Here is a 19181-nt window from a genome sequence, read left to right as displayed (position 1 = left end):
TGAGTAGTAACCTCTTCCCTGCTGGTTCATGGGAACCCTGATTATCACTTGCTGTATACACAGCGTTTGAATTGCAGCTAACACTACATCCCGTTCCGACGTGGAAACTGGTAGGGCCGACTTGAAAAATCGGCGCGGGGGCACCTCTTCGAATTCCAGTTTGTAACCCTGGGAAACTATTTCTAACTCCCAGGGATTCAGGTCTGAGCTGACCCAGACCTGGCTGAAAAGTCGAAGACGTGCGCCCACCGGTGCGGACTCCCTCAGGGGAGTCCCCGCGTCATGCTGTGGGTTTTGGAGTAGCCGGGGAGGACTTTTGTTCCTGGGCGCCTGCCGAAGCAGGTGCTCTTTTGCCTCTGCCCTTACCTCTGGCAAGGAAGGAGGATCCCCGACCTCTTCTGGACTTGTGCGACCGAAAGGACTGCATCTGATAGGGTGGCATTTTCTTTTGCTGTTGGGGAATATATGGTAAAAAAATTGATTTACCTGCTGTAGCTGTGGAAACCAGGTCCGTCAGCCCATCCCCAAACAATACATCACCCTTATAGGGTAGTACTTCCATATGCTTTTTGGAATCCGCATCACCCGTCCATTGGCGAGTCCATAAGGAACGTCTCGCTGAGATCGACATGGCATTGGCCCTAGAAGCCAGCAATCCAATGTCTCTTTGAGCATCCCTCATAAATAAGACTGCGTCTTTTATATGGGCTAGAGTTAAGAATATAGTATCCTTATCCATATTTTCAAAATTATCTGTCAGCTCATCTGTCCAAGCTGCAACTGCGCTACACACCCATGCCGACGCAATCGTCGGTCGTAGTACAGCACCCGTATGAGAATAAATACACTTTAAGGTAGTTTCTTGCCTGCGATCTGCAGGGTCCTTAAGGGCAGCTGTGTCAGGAGACTGTAGCGCCACCTTCTTAGACAAGCGCGTCAGTGCCTTGTCCACAGTGGGAGGTGATTCCCAAATCTCCCTGTCCTGTTTAGGGAAGCGGTATGCCATATAAATTCTTTTGGGGATCTGCGGCCTCTTCTCCGGAGTCTCCCAAGCTTTTGTAAAGAATTCATTTAATTCATGAGATGTGGGAAAATTAATAATCTGTTTCTTTCCCTTAAACATGTGTACCCTTGTGTCGGGGACCGAGGGTTCATCCTCAATATGCAAGACATCCCTAATAGCCACAATCATACACTGAATGGTTTTAGTCACCCTAGGGTGCAATTTTACTTCGTCATAGTCGACACTGGAATCAGAGTCCGTGTCGGTAGTAGTGTCTTGTGTTAAGGGACGTTTTTGAGACCCCGACGGGCCCTGTGAATCGGTCCAATCCGAGGATTGACCCCCTGATGTTCCCCTTAATTCAGCCTTATCAAGCCTTTCATGTAAAGATGTCACACTTGCATTTAACCTATGCCACATGCTCATCCAATCCTGAGTCGGCACCAGCGACGGGGACACACCACTCATTTGCTCCACCTCCTCCTTGGAGAAGCCTTCCGCTTCAGACATGTCGACACACACTTACCGACTCCCCACACACACAGGGGGTTACCTATAAGGGGACAAAACCCCAACCAGGCCCTTAGGGGAGACAGAGAGAGAGAATGCCAGCACACACCCAGCGCCCAAACACTGGAATATATGACCAGATAGCGTTTTTATATATTTATAATGTTAATCTCCACTCACTGCGTCGCTAATGTGCCCCCCTCCTCTTTTTTTCCAGCCTGTGAAGCTAAGCAGGGGAGAGAACAGGGAGCCAGCGTTTTCTCATGCAGCCTCTGTGGAGAAAATGGCGCTGGTCAGTGCCGAGGATCAAGCCCCGTCCACCCGACGGCGGGCTTCGGTCCCTCATGATATTGTAAAAAAATGGCGGGGGTCCGTGGATTTACTGTCCCACAGCCTAATCCAACATATTTATGCCCAAATAGGGGTTTATTGCTGCCCAGGCCCCCCCCCATCCTGCACCCTACAGTGCCTCTTGTGTGTGTGTGTGTCTGGGAGCAATGGGGCGCAGCTTACAGCTGCGCGCTTACCTCATGAAGATCTGATGTCTTCTGCCGCCTGAAGTCTTTTCCTCAATACTCACCCGGCTTCTATCTTCGGCATCTGTGAGGAGGACGGCGGCGCGGCTCCGGGACGAACCCCAGGTGAGACCTGTGTTCCGACTCCCTCTGGAGCTAATGGTGTCCAGTAGCCTAGAAGCAGTGCCCAACCTTACAAGCCAGCTCTGCTTCTCTCTCCTCGGTCCCACGATGCAGGGAGCCTGTTGCCAACAGGACTCCCTGAAAATAAAAAACCTAACAAAATTCTTTAAAACAGCAAACTCTTAAGAGCTCACTGCTTTGTACCCTTTCTCCTCTGGGCACAGAATATAACTGAGGTCTGGAGGAGGGGCATAGAGGGAGGAGCCAGTGCACACCCATAGTCAAAGTTCTTTTAGGTGCCCTATCTCCTGCGGAGCCCGTCTATACCCCATGGTCCTTACGGAGTCCCCAGCATCCTCTAGGACGTAAGAGAAAGGTTTTTAACATTAAACATTTGGAAAACCTGAAGAGTAAATTATTACTTGTAGGACTATATATAAACAAATCATAAAAATGGCTATTTCTGAAACCTTAACTTCTCATGTTAAAAATAAAAACCTTAATAAGGCAGAAAGAGACAGTTCACAGAGATTTCATTTTCTCAGTACCTGTTGCTTATTTAGTAGAATGTTCACACTAGTGAGATCTTTGCCATAGTCATCAGACTGAAGTTGTCCCTCAAGATTTTGCAACCAACTCTCCAAAGCAGAGCAACTTTGCGTGAACAGCTCTGCCCTGTTGGCATCAAAAAGGCACCGTGCTTTACTTTTGGTGGTAGACTCCAGGTCATTCCAGAGGCTGTGAAGTGAATCCAGTTTCTCTCTCACCACTGGTTCCAGTTCTGGCTTTTCGGCAATAAGCTGTTTCCCTTCCTAATAAAAAATAAAAATAAAAAAATGTAAAAGATCAGACCACAAAGATACTGATATTTTGGAGAAAATGTAATCTGGGAACGTGTGAGACAAAGGACAACATGTAATAGACTGAGTTGCAGAAAGCAACTATATTCTGGCAATGTAATCAGCAGGCTTAAATCAGCACTATTTTTTTAAAAAGCGAAACAACGGCTGATTAGTCTTTTAAAGACTCACTTCTTTAAATCTAGCGGCTACATTGTTGTGTCTCTACTGTATATCAGTAAAGTGTCGAAGATTATAGACTACCCCCCGGGCTTTATAAATCACAGGAATACGAAAAGGAAGAAGCATTTTACAATGAGGCATTATTACACAATAATGAAGAAAATAAATAATGACTGTCATTTGGCTCTTCTCTCAAATATCTTTTCACCTTACCATGTCCATTTTATCGAGCCAGTCTTTATTTGATGCCAGCTCTGCCATGAAGGCTTGGTGCTTTTGCCACTTGCTGTGCAGGTTACGGGCTTCATCATAAGAGACATCTTGAGCAGTCAACATCTTCTCATTGATCCACAGAGTTAACTGTAAGAAAGACAGAAAATTGATATTGCCCATATCTAACATAATAAATATACACACACACACACACACACACACACACACACACACACACACACACACACACACACACACACACACACACATATATATATACATATATATATATATACATACACACGCATGCAGAGATGCATATTTCTAACCTCTTGACAGTCCTGAAGAAAATGCTGGAGATCACGATTGTCCTTCAGACGAGTTAAAACATTATTAGCTGCTGCCCTGTTTTTCTTGTGCCTAGGAAATTCAATGAGATTACAATTTAAATATAAAAGAACAGAACCAAAACAGACACTCAACCACGATTACTGGTGGACAGTGAGCAGGACAAAGTCCCAAAATACATTACAATGTTAAAGTGTACTAAGGTAAGGAATCTTAAAATCCTTAAATCCTCCCCACAACCCACAAACAAATAAAAATAAAACTTTAATAATTAATTGTTTTAAATAATATTGTTAACACAAAACAGAAGTCCACAACTAATACTGGTCAGTGCAATGGAACAGGAAGAAAGTTACCTTTCATCAATGGATGTGACTTTCTCCTGAATCTTGTCAGAGTTGACATTTTGCTCTTGAATGAGCTTCTTCCCTGATTCCACCAGACCACGAATCTTCTCATCATTGGCATCCATGGTTGTCATAAAGTCCTCATGACGTTTGATTGCTGCTTCAGCTGCCTGAAGGGTGGTGGGCATTTCCGTGTGTGATAGTACGTATTCCTAAAAGGCAGAGTAAACAGAAGGCTTGAAAAAAAGTTGTGTAATACTATGCGTAGCCACTAAACTTAGAACATGTTTGGCTAACCTGGTTATTTAGGAACCCCTCCACTTGCTTTGTATCTCTCAGGAACACTTGGAAGCTATATCCCTGAGATAGCAGTTGGTGCCTGTTCTCCCACATTTGTCCTAGCTCATTCCAGCCAGTGTCCAGAGCCTTTAGCCTCTGCTGAAGAAACATGTACTGGGCATCTGTCTGACCAAGAGTTACTTCCTCACCAACTTCTCTCACTCTCTTGTAGTCAGCTCCATAGCGATCAATTTCATTTTTTATGTTTTGGTGCTGTGCAAGCAAGCGTTCTGCCTCCACCAGGTCAGCTGGGACATCCTCAGATGCAACTGCTGTCTGTGCTCGAGATAGCCAGCTCTGGAAGTCATCAAGATCACGCAAAAAGCCTTGCAGCTTGCTTGCTTCCCCTAATGTTTCTTCTCTTCTTTTCATTGTATTCCTCAATTCATCCCATGTGTCATCTATCTCAGCTACACGACCAGTAATTGCAGAGGCCTTGTCTGGGTGTCCTGAAGCAAGCTTTTCTGATTCTGTACGGAGGTCATCAACTTTACTTTGTATGGCCTCCAAATCACGCTCCATGCCTGTAAGCTTTCGCTGAAGAGCAGTAACTCCAGCCAAGTCATTTCCCAGGCTCTGTGTGGATTCAATGACCTTGGTCTTTTCTCTCATCCAGCACACCGTCTCATTACATTCCAGATGATAATTCTGAATATCAAGAGCGGAATCCAGGGCATTCCTCTTCTGACCAACAAGCTGACGGAAGTGATTCCAACTGCAAAGATTTAAAACAGATTGTATTGTAAACCATAGTTTATTTTCATCAAAATTTTTTATAGAATGTTCATAAACTTTGGACAATTTTTTTTTTTTTTTATAAAAAGCTACATCTAAAATGTATGCCCACTAACATGTACCAATGCTAATTGTTAACTGGAACAAAAATACACTGTCAAAATAAGAATATCACTTCATGGTTAAACAGATAGAATAGAAAACGTATGTAATGTAGTAGGAGTCTAACAAGACCATGCTAATTGTGCAAAGACTGTTAGAAAACCAAATTAGGCGGGAATTCTATAATTATGGTGTAAAGAAAATATTGAATACAATATGATGTAAAAAATGTTATCAGACATTTTAAATAATATTTTCAGATTCTTCCATTTTTATTACCCTAAAACAATATACTTGTATTAGAAAACTTTCAATAACTAGATGTGTGGAGGAATAAGTATTAGGAGCCAAAGCGATGGGCTGTCTATACACTTCTATAGATTATAGAATGGAAATATCAACTCACAAACAATAGTTCTAATTCCAAGATGTATGCAAACCCAATGCTTTACATGTATCTCCAATGCTCAGCAATGTGCACATGCACAAGATCTGTACTCCGCATGTGCAGCCTGTGTCTGCTATGAAGGTCACAGTGCCCCTTGGGAAGGGGCATTACAGAAAACAAGGGCGTGTGCCCTATTTTCTGGGCATGCCGAGGCCAGTGGTTATGTCTGTAGATGCAGCATCACTGGAAAGGGTGAATGACATGGCTGTCCTGAAGGTTACACAGATGACCGATATTAGAGTGGGTGTGTCTACCACTACAGAGGTCTCCTGCTGCTTTCACATATTTTTGCACAGCAGCTACGTCCAAAGCAGCAGCAACTGTCCACTTAACGTGCATCTCTGAATCTATGTACAGACACTTACCTGATCACTTCCCTGCTAAGAGGTTACTTAACAAACGAATCTCACTAGGCACTATGTGCTATTTTCCCAACAGTCACTATTGACTATATTAAATGAATACAAAAATCCTCACCGTGCATTTAACTGATCCTGCATGTCCCGGATGCTTTCCTCATTTCTCTGGTCGGTGCTCAGCAGTTGTCCAGCCACTTCATTTACAGATGCTATTCTGGATGCTAGACTGTTCATCTCTGCCTCAAGGGTCTCAAATCTATAAAGATCACAAATACAGTTTAACCATCAAAAATTGAAAGAGAAATTTAAAACAGAAAAAACAGTAGGTTATATATTTTGAAACTGCATGCTAACCTGTCCCATCTGATTTCACCAATTTCAGGGTAGATTTACTAACCTGAGTTTTATCAAAGCCGATGCTGCGGATTTGTCAGTTTTGAAAAACTGTGTTAAAACGGCAACAGAAATCAATCTTCAAAACAGCCTGGTTTAGCATTTATTTCTGTTACCACTTTAAAATGAATCGGTCAAAGCTGCGAAACGTTGTTGTCTTTGAAAAAACATGGGTTAGTAAATCTACTCCATATCATCAATTAATAATTACACTGAGTAATATCTGTAGCATTTTTTATTTTCCTGCTCGCAGTGCTAACTTAGGGGGTCATTCCGAGTTGATCGCTCGCTGCTGTTTTTTGCAGCGCAGCGAACAGGTTACTACTGCGCATGCATATGCACCGCAATGTGCAGGCGCATCTTATGGGTACAAAGCGGATCATTGGTGGGCAATGGATGTAACGAAGAATCCATTTGCACAGCCGATCGCAAGGAGATTGACAGGAAGAGGGCGTTTATGGGTGGCAACTGACCGTTTTCAGGGAGTGTTTGGAAAAACGCAGGCGTGTCCAGGCGTTTACAGGGCGGGTGTCTGACGTCAATTCCGGGACCAAAAAGACTGAAGTGACCGCAAGGGCTGAGTAAGTCCAGAGCTACTCAGAAACTGCAAAATATTTTCGTCCCGCTCGGCTGCACACGCGTTCGCACACTTGCAAAGCGAAAACACACTCTCCCGTGGGTGGCAACTATGCGTTTGCACGGCTGCCAAAAGTAGCTAGCGAGCGATCAACTCAGAATGACCCCCCTAATTCCAATACATTCTCTGGATTGAGACAAGAAATAGGACACTGACCAAGCCAACTACTAATAGAGCTAAAATACACAATGTCTGTTCGGTATAGAGTATGATTAGTGCTCACTGTGCTGGCCACTTGATGAAGAATGTATATATAAAACAAATTACCTTTGCTGGACCACTTCCAGATCTTCAAGCTTTTCTGGGATCTCCATTCCATTTAGCCACTGCTCTTTCTCATCTATCCACAGAATGCAAGCATCAGCCTCACTGAACATTTTATGAAGGGCCAGGGAGTCTTGAAGAGCCTGTTTGCGGTGTGCAGCCAGGGTCACCAACTCTTCATACTGCTGTTCCAATGCTGGGAGTTTGCCATCTACCTCAGGAGAATGAGCATAAACTGATGGCAGACCACGAGCCTGTTCATGCAAGGTATCAATAGCAGGTCTGTGGTTAAGAATCTCTTCTTCCACATCCTTGTGTTTTTTAATTAATGTTTGCGTGGAATACTCATCATGGCCGACATCATTGGTAGAAACTAGCCGCAATGTGTCTAGAATCCAGACTTTAGCATCATTGGCATCTGCTTGGAACTGGTAATAACTATAAGCTTCTCTCAGTTTACGCTCTCTGTCTTCAGCCAGAGCTTCTAACTCCTTCCACTGTCCCCTAACTTCCACCATCTTCTCTTCGATCTCGCCTGCTCCAAAGTGACCTTGTCCCACCAGTTCTTCACCTTCAGTCATAGTCTGCTGCAATGGCCCATAACGTCCACTCATTTCATCTCGGAAAGCGTTGTGTTTGCTGATTAGTCTTAGGGAGCTGGTGAGGTCTTTACCATAATCATCAGACTGCAGTAGTCGACTTTGTTCACGTATCCAGGCTTCCTCCTCACCCATATCCCAGAAGAATTTCCAGAGTCGCCGGGACTCCTCTAACTTGGACCCCCGGGCTGCAGAGAGATTGCACAGCTCTGCATAACGCTGCTCCAAGAGATGGACACGCTTTCTCACCAACTCAGGGTCACACGGTTTGTAGCCTAGATCCCAATAAAAATATATAAAAAAAATAAAAAAATTATAAAATCTGCATTGCATATTTTTCTCCATTTAACTTCCTTCCATTTTTATTTATTTGCTGCCCTTTCTGGGGTATTTTTCTGCGGTTTTCTACATACCTTCATCATCTGCCATGAATTTCTGAGCTACTGCCCCAACGGACTTAACACGTTCTGCTTGAACAGCGATGTCAGCCTCCACTAGCATGTGAGTTTGGAGCAGATCTTCCACGCCATGGAGATGTTTGCCATAATCTTCAGACTGCAGACGGCCCTGTTTGGAGACAAAAAAATGTTCAGTTATGAATTTCCAACATATGCCCAAGCCATACACTGTACGTAACAAAGCTTTTAGAGTTGCCTCCATCTGTTCTCATACCTTCATATCATCTGTCCAGTCCATGAGATAAAGCAGGTCTTGGAACATCCTCTGAAGCTCGAGGTTCATTAGCAGCCTATGACGTCTGGCTGCTACCAGCTCCCTTAGGTAATCCCATAGGCGGGTAACATTACTCTTGCGGGCCAAAATCCTGCGAATGTCATGATAGTTCTCCGCCTCTAGTTCATCTGCCACTGCATTTACAGCTTGTACCCGCTCACTGTATGCAACAATGTCAGTCTCAATGGCTTCATGCTTCCGCACGGCAGCTTCAACTGCAGCTAGGTCCACCCCAAAGTTATCCTATCAAGAAAGAGGTGAGAAAGACAGACAGCATGGTGTTATAATGTAGCTCTAAGCCCACATGAAAGCAGGAAGGTTTGATGTGAAAACTGTTGAAGTACAGCCACTCTGCGCTGCCTCTGCCCTATTACTAGAACAAGCTAGGAGTCAGCGGGAAGGTGCAACCTCTGACTTTATGTGCTACAGCATACATGCACACTGCTGCCATCTTTACTGTGTAAGAGTGTCACAGTACTCTACACACGTGCAGTACTTAGCTCCTGAGGTGAGACATCCAGATACCTGATATGACCCACTGTTTGATACCACTTCTGGTATCCCCTTCAACACCACTGTGTACCTGCAAAATCATGTTACTACTGATAAGGACTCAGTGTGGCCTAGCACATCTGCTGTGCACCGATTTCAAAAAATAAATAAATAAATAAATATTTTATATATATATATATATATATATATATATATATATATATATATATATATAGAAAGTTCCAAGAGTAACCACCAGAGGGATCAAACTCAGATAGACCAGCACACTGCTTAGATGCAAGACGTTTTTACTTATTTCAAAAGAAAGTGCAGATTATAGTAGCAAGCATATGGCACACATGTCTGTAGCAGCATTTGAAATTGAACAATAGATACTTAACATCCCGACAGCTGTTTCGAATATCTTCTTCAGGGGAATGAATAAAGTGTCATAGTGCCGACCACTGCACACACCACAGTGTCAGTTCCTTATTGTTAGCCACGAGCTTTCATCCGCAACCTTTGAAGAAGGGTTTACCCTTTTCGCAGCTTGTACGAGTAATGCGAATAACCTCTGATGACGAAGCATTACCAGGTGCTTTGACTGATATGGGAAAGAAATTATTTGAGAGGGGCTATGACTCCACAGAGGTACAAGAAGCAATCTCGAAATGTTTAAAGATCGGACAGACAGAACTGATGAGATCTAAAACTAGAAATAAGGATCTTGGACGACTAGTCTTTTCTAGTACGTATTCTATTGCCCCTGGTGTCACGAGACGTGCGATCTCAAAATACTGGCATATCTTGCAGGCAGATCCGACAGACAATGGGGCAATTTTGTGGCAATCTACCGTTGTTTAGCTACAAACGTAGCTCAAACCTCAAGGATCAGATTACCTATTCCGACATAGTGCCGATGTCACAACATGGAAACAGCTGGCTACAACTGAAACCAGGAGCGCACAAATGTGGCTCCTGTGTTAATTGCAAGCATATGCACACAGGCAGCAATTTTCTACATCCAACCAAGGGCAACACATTTCGATTGAAGTATCGCATGACATGTGAAACAAGATTTGTGATTTATGTTATCCAGTGCCCCTGCAAAAAACTGTATGTTGGAAAAACAATCAGAATGCTGAAAGAGCGCATAGCCTTGCACCGCTCTTCAATTAAAAAGGCGTTCACCAAAGTTGAAAGCTCGACGCCACCAGTCGCAAAACATTTTGTTCACCATGGACATCACATTAAAGACCTATTATTTATGCCCATTGATCATGTACCTCCTCTCAAAAGAGGCGGTGATCGCCACAAGCTGTTATTACAACAAGAGTGCCGGTGGATCCGTCGTTTGGATACCCTCACGCCTGCCGGTCTCAATGAAGAATTTTCCCTTGTGCCATTTTTGTGACAATTTTTTTGTTACTTTTTTTATATATTTTTTTTATATTTTTTTATTATTTATAACACATGTGAACCTTGACCTCTTCATGATATCGTATTTGGATCCATTACCTGAGACTTAGTAGTTTTAATAAGTTATATTTGTATGTTGATTATGTCTTTATATATTTGTACTGGTTATCATATATTTATTAGCGACATACTTGGAGCTGTGGATCTACCCTTCATTAAGTGAGACCACACTAGCTGATTTTGGGGTCATTGACAATTCATTTGTGAAAACCGATACTCACCTAAGGCTATCTGATATATTCACGATTGACCACCAATATGCTCCATGTGTTTAGCATCTATATATTGATTGATTATTTGTTTTATTCATTTATTGTTGTTTAGTATAGTTATCCCTGGGGATCTTTTCTTCCCTCCCACGGGAATTGGGATGGTGTTCCTTTGGTTCCGGGTATTTTTACTGTGGACTGATCGAACGCCCCCCACTTGTTGTCACTCACTGTGCGTTTATTTTAACGCGCGGGACTTGGCGACTTGTGTCACGTCATCGCACTCTCGGAGGAATTTTCCTCCGTGTTGGGGAGGGCCGGCCGGCTCCTTCATGTGTTTTACACGGGAGGTGTCACGGACATATCCTTCCCCTGACGTCATTTCCTGGTAGCGTCCGAAGGTGGCGCTTGTGGATGACGTCAGTTGCGTCCACGTGTGACCGGGCGGGAGAGATGGTTCCCAGGTAAGCACTTTACACACTGTAAATTGTACTTCTGTGGCAGGCTCATTAGGCACAAGACACTTTAAAACTGACACTGCGGTGTGTGCAGTGGTCGGCACTATGACACTTTCTTCATTCCCCTGAAGAAGATATTCGAAACAGCTGTCGGGATGTTAAGTATCTATTGTTCAATTTCAAATGCTGCTACAGACATGTGTGCCATATGCTTGCTACTATAATCTGCACTTTCTTTTGAAATAAGTAAAAACGTCTTGCATCTAAGCAGTGTGCTGGTCTATCTGAGTTTGATCCCTCTGGTGGTCACTCTTGGAACTTTCTGTATTATTTCACTGACCGGGCACCGGCTTCAATTGTATTCAAAAGTGTGAAGCGGCTTCTTCTGTGGATTTTATATATATATACACATACATACATACATACATATACACACACATACATATATATATATGTAGTACACACATACACACACACACACACACACACACACACACACACACAATAAAGACCTAATTCTGCACTATATTGAGCTACACCCTGGAGAGTACCCTCTGTTAGATAGAGTACACAGAAAAAAATGCAGAAAATGGGGTTTCCGTGGGAGCTGTTTAAAATGTTACTTATTGAATGTTTTCAATGTCACTCTCCAAACTGTGACCACAAATTGCTAAAATCCAATTTATTCATGTATAGACAATGAACCACAGTTGATACAATTACTGCGTCATCATCATATGAATGTTACATCCATAATAAAAGCATAGAACTTTAAAACTGTGAATGGTGTGGTGTTTTGTAAATATAGAGTTTCTTAATCCAATGACATCTCCAAGTCAAATCAGTGGCTGTCTGATGTTCTTACATCCGTAAATAACCCAACGCGTTTCGTCCAATGGACTTCATCAGGGGTCTATACACCAAAGGAGTCAAGAAAACCCTGTAGGGTATATAACAGTATGGTCGCGGTAGTCCCACAGTTAAAAAGATTGATATGATAAATCATACAATGGTAAAACAGTGATGCTGAATCTACTGTTGGCAACAGATAAGTTGTGTAAATCAAGCCTGCTGCAGCTTTATGTAATGCGACCTTGCAACCATCAACATGCAAGTGATGTGACATCCAAAGGCTCCAATGATTGTATCAACTGTGGTCCATTGTTTATACATGAATAAATTGGATTTTAGCAATTAGAGGTCACAATTTGGAGAGTGACATTGAAAACATTCAACAAGTAACATTTTCTGCATGAATATGTGTGTGTATATATATATATATATATATATATATATATATATATATATAAAATAAGATTTTACTCACCGGTAAATCTATTTCTCGCAGTCCGTAGTGGATGCTGGGAACTCCGAAAGGACCATGGGGAATAGCGGCTCCGCAGGAGTCTGGGCACAACTAAAAGAAAGCTTTTAGACTACCTGGTGTGCACTGGCTCCTCCCACTATGACCCTCCTCCAAGCCTCAGTTAGGATACTGTGCCCGGAAGAGCTGACACAATAAGGAAGGATTTTGAATCCCGGGTAAGACTCATACCAGCCACACCAATCACACCGTATAACACATGATACCATATCCAGTTAACAGTATGAAACATAACTGAGCCTCTCAACAGATGGCTCATAACAATAACCCGTTAGTGAACAATAACTATGTACAATTATTGCAGACAATCCGCACTTGGGACGGGCGCCCAGCATCCACTACGGACTACGAGAAATAGATTTACCGGTGAGTAAAATCTTATTTTCTCTAACGTCCTAGTGGATGCTGGGAACTCCGAAAGGACCATGGGGATTATACCAAAGCTCCCAAACGGGCGGGAGAGTGCGGATGACTCTGCAGCACCGAATGAGAGAACTCAAGGTCCTCCTCAGCCAGGGTATCAAATTTGTAGAATTTTGCAAACGTGTTTGCCCCTGACCAAGTAGCAGCTCGGCAAAGTTGTAAAGCCGAGACCCCTCGGGCAGCCGCCCAAGATGAGCCCACCTTCCTTGTAGAATGTGCTTTAACTGATTTAGGATGCGGCAGTCCAGCCGCAGAATGCGCCAGCTGAATTGTGCTACAAATCCAGCGAGCAATAGTCTGCTTAGAAGCAGGAGCACCCAGTTTGTTGGGTGCATACAGGATAAATAGCGAGTCAGTTTTCCTGACTCCAGCCGTCCTGGAAACATAAATTTTCAAGGCCCTGACTACGTCCAGCAACTTGGAATCCTCCAAGTCGCTAGTAGCCGCAGGCACTACAATAGGTTGGTTCAAGTGAAAAGCTGATACCACCTTAGGGAGAAACTGGAGACGAGTCCTCAATTCTGCCCTATCCATATGGAAAATCAGATAAGGGCTTTTAAATGACAAAGCCGCCAATTCTGATACACGCCTGGCCGAAGCCAAGGCCAATAACATGACCACTTTCCACGTGAGATATTTTAGATCCACGGTCTTTAGTGGCTCAAACCAATGTGATTTTAGGAAATTCAACACCACGTTGAGATCCCAGGGTGCCACTGGAGGCACAAAAGGGGGCTGAATATGCAGCACTCCTTTTACAAATGTCTGAACTTCAGGTAGTGAAGCTAGTTCTTTTTGGAAGAACATCGACAGAGCCGATATCTGCACCTTAATGGAGCCTAATTTTAGGCCCATAGTCACTCCTGCTTGTAGGAAGTGCAGAAATCGACCCAGCTGAAATTCCTCTGTTGGGGCCTTATTGGCCTCACACCAAGCAACATATTTCCGCCATATGCGGTGATAATGCTTTACAGTTACATCTTTCCTGGCTTTAATCAGTGTAGGAATGACATCCTCTGGAATGCCCTTTTCCTTTAGGATCCGGTGTTCAACCGCCATGCCGTCAAACGCAGCCGCGGTAAGTCTTGGAACAGACAGGGCCCCTGCTGCAGCAGGTCCTGTCTGAGCGGCAGAAGCCATGGGTCCTCTGAGATCATCTCTTGAAGTTTCGGGTACCACGCTCTTCTTGGCCAATCCGGAACCACGAGTATTGTCCTTACTCCTCGTTTTCTTATTATTCTCAGTACCTTTGGTATGAGAGGCAGAGGAGGGAACACATAAACCGACTGGTACACCCACGGTGTCACTAGAGCGTCCACAGCTATCGCCTGAGGGTCCCTTGACCTGGCGCAATATCTCTCTAGTTTTTTGTTTAGGCGGGACGCCATCATGTCCACCTGTGGTTTTTCCCACTGGTTTACAATCATTTAAAAGACTTCTGGATGAAGTCCCCACTCTCCCGGGTGGAGGTCGTGCCTGCTGAGGAAGTCTGCTTCCCAGTTGTCCACTCCCGGAATGAACACTGCTGACAGTGCTAGCACATGATTTTCCGCCCATCGGAGAATCCTTGTGACTTCTGCCATTGCCGTCCTGTCGGTTTACATGGGCGACCGCCGTGATGTTGTCTGACTGGATCAGTACCGGCTGGTGTAGAAGCAGGGGTTTTACCTGACTTAGGGCATTGTAAATGGCCCTCAGTTCTAGAATATTTATGTGTAGGGAAGTCTCCTGACTCGACCATAGTCCTTGGAAGCTTCTTCCCTGTGTGACTGCCCCCCAGCCTCGAAGGCTGGCATCCGTGGTCACCAGGACCCAGTCCTGTATGCTGAATCTGCGGCCCTCTAGAAGATGAGCACTCTGCAGCCACCACAGCAGAGACACCCTGGTTCTTGGAGACAGGGTTATTAGCCGATGCATCTGAAGATGCGATCCGGACCATTGGTCCAACAGGTCCCACTGAAAGATTCTGGCATGGAACCTGCCGAAAGGAATTGCTTCGTAAGAAGCCACCATCTTTCCTAGGACTCGCGTGCAGTGATGCACCGACACCTGTTTTGGTTTCAGGAGGTTTCTGACTAGAGACGACAGCTCCATGGCTTTTTCCTCTGGGAGAAACACTTTTTTCTGGACTGTGTCCAGAATCATTCCCAGGAACAGTAGACGTGTCGTCGGAACCAGCTGTGACTTTGGAATATTTAGGATCCAACCGTGCTGGTGTAGCACCTCCTGAGATAGTGCTACCCCTACCAACAACTGCTCCTTGGATCTCGCCTTTATTAGGAGATCGTCCAAGTATGGGATAATTAAAACTCCCTTTTTTCGAAGGAGTATCAACATTTCCGCCATTACCTTGGTAAACACCCTCAGTGCCGTGGACAGACCAAACGGCAGCGTCTGGAATTGGTAATGGCAATTCTGTACCGCAAATCTGAGGTACTCCTGGTGAGGAAGGTAAATGGGGACATGCAGGTAAGCATCCTTGATGTCCAGGGATACCATGTAATCCCCCTCGTCTAGACTTGCAATAACCGCCCTGAGCGATTCCATCTTGAACTTGAATTTTTTTTATGTATGTGTTCAAGGATTTCAAATTTAAAATGGGTCTCACCGAACCGTCCGGTTTCGGTACCACAAACAGTGTGGAATAGTAACCCCGTCCTTGTTGAAGTAGGGGCACCTTGACTATCACGCGCTGGAAATACAGCTTGTGAATTGCCTCTAGCACAGCCTCCCTGTCCGAGGGAGTTGCTGGCAAGGCTGATTTGAGGAAACGGCTGGGGGGAGACGCCTCGAATTCCAGCTTGTACCCCTGAGATACCACTTGAAAGACCCAGGGATCCACCTGTGAGCGAGCCCACTGATCGCTGAAATTTTGGAGGCGGCCCCCCACCGTACCTGGCTCCGCCTGTGGAGCCCCACCGTCATGCGGCGGACTTGGAAGAAGCGGGGGAGGACTTTTGCTCCTGGGAACTAGCTGTTTGTTGCAGCCTTTTTCCCCTACCTCTGCCTCTGGACAGAAAGGACCCGCCTTTTCCTCGCCTGTTTTTCTGGGTCCGAAAGGACTGTACCTGATAAAACGGCGCTTTTTTAGGCTGTGAGGGAACATGGGGTAAAAATGCTGACTTCCCAGCTGTCGCTGTGGAAACGAGGTCCGAGAGACCATCCCCGAATAACTCCTCACCCTTATAAGGCAAAACTTCCATGTGCCTTTTGGAATCTGCATCCCCTGTCCACTGCCGGGTCCATAAGCCTCTCCTAGCAGAAATGGACAATGCACTTATTTTAGATGCCAGTCGGCAGATCTCCCTCTGTGCATCCCTCATGTATAAGACTGAGTCTTTTATATGCTCTATGGTTAGCAGAATAGTGTCCCTGTCAAGGGTGTCAATATTTTCTGACAGGGAATCTGACCACGCAGCGGTAGCACTGCACATCCATGCTGACGCAATAGCTGGCCTAAGTATAATGCCTGTGTGCGTATATATAGACATCAGGATCGCCTCCTGTTTTCTATCCGCAGGCTCCTTCAGGGCGGCCGTATCCGGAGACGGAAGTGCCACCTTTTTAGACAAACGTGTGAGCGCTTTATCCACCCTAGGAGGTGTTTCCCAACGTGCCCTATCCTCTGGCGGGAAAGGGAACGCCATTAGTAATTTTTTTGAGATTATCAATCTTTTATCAGGGAAAGCCCACGCTTCTTCACACACTTCATTTAATTCTTCAGATGGGGGAAAAACTACGGGTAGTTTTTTCTCCCCAAACATAATACCCTTTTTTGTGGTACCTGGGTTTAAATCTGAAATGTGTAACACCTCTTTCATCGCCTCAATCATGCAGCGAATGGCCTTAGTGGACATTAGATTAGACTCATCGTCGTCGACACTGGTATCAGTATCCGTGTCGACATCTGGGTCTGCCATCTGAGGTAGCGGGCGTTTTAGAGCCCCTGATGGCCTTTGAGACACCTGGGCAGGCACAAGCTGAGAAGCCGGCTGTCCCGCATTTGGCATGGCGTCAAATTTTTTGTGTAAGGAGTCGACACTTGCACGTAATTCCTTCCATAAAACCATCCACTCAGGTGTCTGCCCCGCAGGGGGTGACATCACTTCTACAGGCATCTGCTCCGCCTCCACATAATTTTCCTCCTCAAACATGTCGACACAGCCGTACCGACACACCGCACACACACCGGGAATGCTCTAAACAGAGGACAGGACCCCACAGAAGCCCTTTGGGGAGACAGAGAGAGAGTATGCCAGCACACACCAGAGCGCTATATACTGCAGGGACTAACTGAATTATGTCCCCTATAGCTAATATATTATTTACTGCGCCTAAATTTAGTGCCCCCCCTCTCTTTTTTACCCTTTTTCTGTAGTGTAGACTGCAGGGGAGAGCCAGGGAGCTTCCTTCCAGCGGAACTGTGAGGGAAAAATGGCGCCAGTGTGCTGAGGGGGATAGCTCCGCCCCTTTTTCGCAGACTATTCTCCCGCTTTTTTAAGGATTCTGGCAGGGGTAATTATCACATATATAGCCTCTGGGGCTATATATTGTGATTGTTTTGCCAGCCAAGGTGTTTTTATTGCTGCTCAGGGCGCCCCCCCCCAGCGCCCTGCACCCTCAGTGACCGGAGTGTGAAGTGTGTATGAGAAGCAATGGCGCACAGCTGCAGTGCTGTGCGCTACCTTGGAGAAGACAGAAGTCTTCATGCCACCTCTTCTTGCTTCTGGCTCAGTAAGGGGGACGGCGGCGCGGCTCCGGGACCGAACACCAAGGCCAGTTCCATGCGGTCGGTCCCTCTGGAGCTAATGGTGTGCAGTAGCCTAGAAGCCCAAGCTAGCTGCAAGCAGGTAGGTTCGCTTCTTCTCCCCTTAGTCCCTCGTTGCAGTGAGCCTGTTGCCAGCAGATCTCACTGAAAATAAAAAACCTAAAATATACTTTCTTCTAAGAGCTCAGGAGAGCCCCTAGTGTGCATCCAGCTCGGCCGGGCACAAAAATCTAACTGAGGCTTGGAGGAGGGTCATAGTGGGAGGAGCCAGTGCACACCAGGTAGTCTAAAAGCTTTCTTTTAGTTGTGCCCAGACTCCTGCGGAGCCGCTATTCCCCATGGTCCTTTCGGAGTTCCCAGCATCCACTAGGACGTTAGAGAAATATATATATATATATTATACACACACACACACACATACATACATACATGCACGCACACACACACACACACACACACACACACAAAAGAATATGTTTAGCGGCAGCTACCATTTGGCAATGTAAATATCTCGAAAAATAAAAAGATCAGTTCTGTGATGCTCACTTGATATTACGTATACACAAATACACAACTGACACAAACCTGTGTTTCCTATGTGATAGAGTGGCATATGTACAATGCCCAGAAATAAGACGTACACCTACCTGGGAGACAAGGCGCTGATTCTCGCTCAGCCAAGTTTCTCTCATGGCTGCTTTCCGATCAAATCTAGCTGCCAGCTGCTCCAATTTCTCCTGTCGAATCAGCTCATTACGCAGTGCAAGTTCCCGTTCATGTTCTGCCTTCTCTAGACGCTCCCAGGCCTAATGGATAGAATCATAGTCCATCATCGCAATAACTACAGATAGAAATAGTATTTATAAACAGGGCTGTGGAGTTGCTAAGCCAAACCTTGGACTCAGACTTCATTACTACTTGAGGGAACAGAGTGGAAGGTTTAGCTTGGTAACTCCACAGCCTAAAACTAAAATAACAGGCAACCACAATTGTACCTTGTTTATGTCAGCTATAAGTTTTCCTTCTCTTGGAATATATACTTTTTGATTATTTGCTCTCATTTTACTCTGGATGGTAAAGAGCAGTACTTCCAAATTCCCTTTTTCTGTGAACCTAAAAAAAAAAAAAAAAGACAAAAAAAATAATAGTATTAGTACTGAGCCTCTAAAAGCAACGTTCATTTATATGTATAATGACCCAAATTCCCAAGGCTGTAACCTATGGAACGCATGCAGGTACCACAGAGCATGGAAAACATTTTTATTGAAACTATTATTTT

General features: G+C 44.8%; 1 protein-coding gene across 2 annotated transcripts in view; it reads right to left on the bottom strand.

Moving 5' to 3' along the window:
- SPTBN2 (spectrin beta, non-erythrocytic 2) overlaps positions 1 to 19181 on the bottom strand; it is a 421076-nt gene that overhangs the window by 45916 nt on the left and 355979 nt on the right. For both annotated transcript variants that reach the window (XM_063945149.1, XM_063945150.1), the window contains 11 exons: positions 18898 to 19015; positions 18550 to 18708; positions 8630 to 8932; positions 8371 to 8524; positions 7362 to 8232; positions 6183 to 6320; positions 4379 to 5135; positions 4091 to 4293; positions 3716 to 3806; positions 3387 to 3533; positions 2700 to 2963 (listed from right to left, as the gene is read on the bottom strand). In XM_063945149.1, coding sequence (XP_063801219.1) covers positions 2700 to 2963; positions 3387 to 3533; positions 3716 to 3806; positions 4091 to 4293; positions 4379 to 5135; positions 6183 to 6320; positions 7362 to 8232; positions 8371 to 8524; positions 8630 to 8932; positions 18550 to 18708; positions 18898 to 19015 — 3205 coding nt within the window. The remainder of the gene's footprint in view (positions 1 to 2699; positions 2964 to 3386; positions 3534 to 3715; positions 3807 to 4090; positions 4294 to 4378; positions 5136 to 6182; positions 6321 to 7361; positions 8233 to 8370; positions 8525 to 8629; positions 8933 to 18549; positions 18709 to 18897; positions 19016 to 19181) is intronic.

This window comes from Pseudophryne corroboree, chromosome 11, assembly GCF_028390025.1.
Source record: "Pseudophryne corroboree isolate aPseCor3 chromosome 11, aPseCor3.hap2, whole genome shotgun sequence".
NCBI lineage: Eukaryota > Metazoa > Chordata > Amphibia > Anura > Myobatrachidae > Pseudophryne > Pseudophryne corroboree.
Note: the sequence above shows the minus strand (reverse complement) of the source record. Positions and strands in the feature narration are given on the sequence as shown.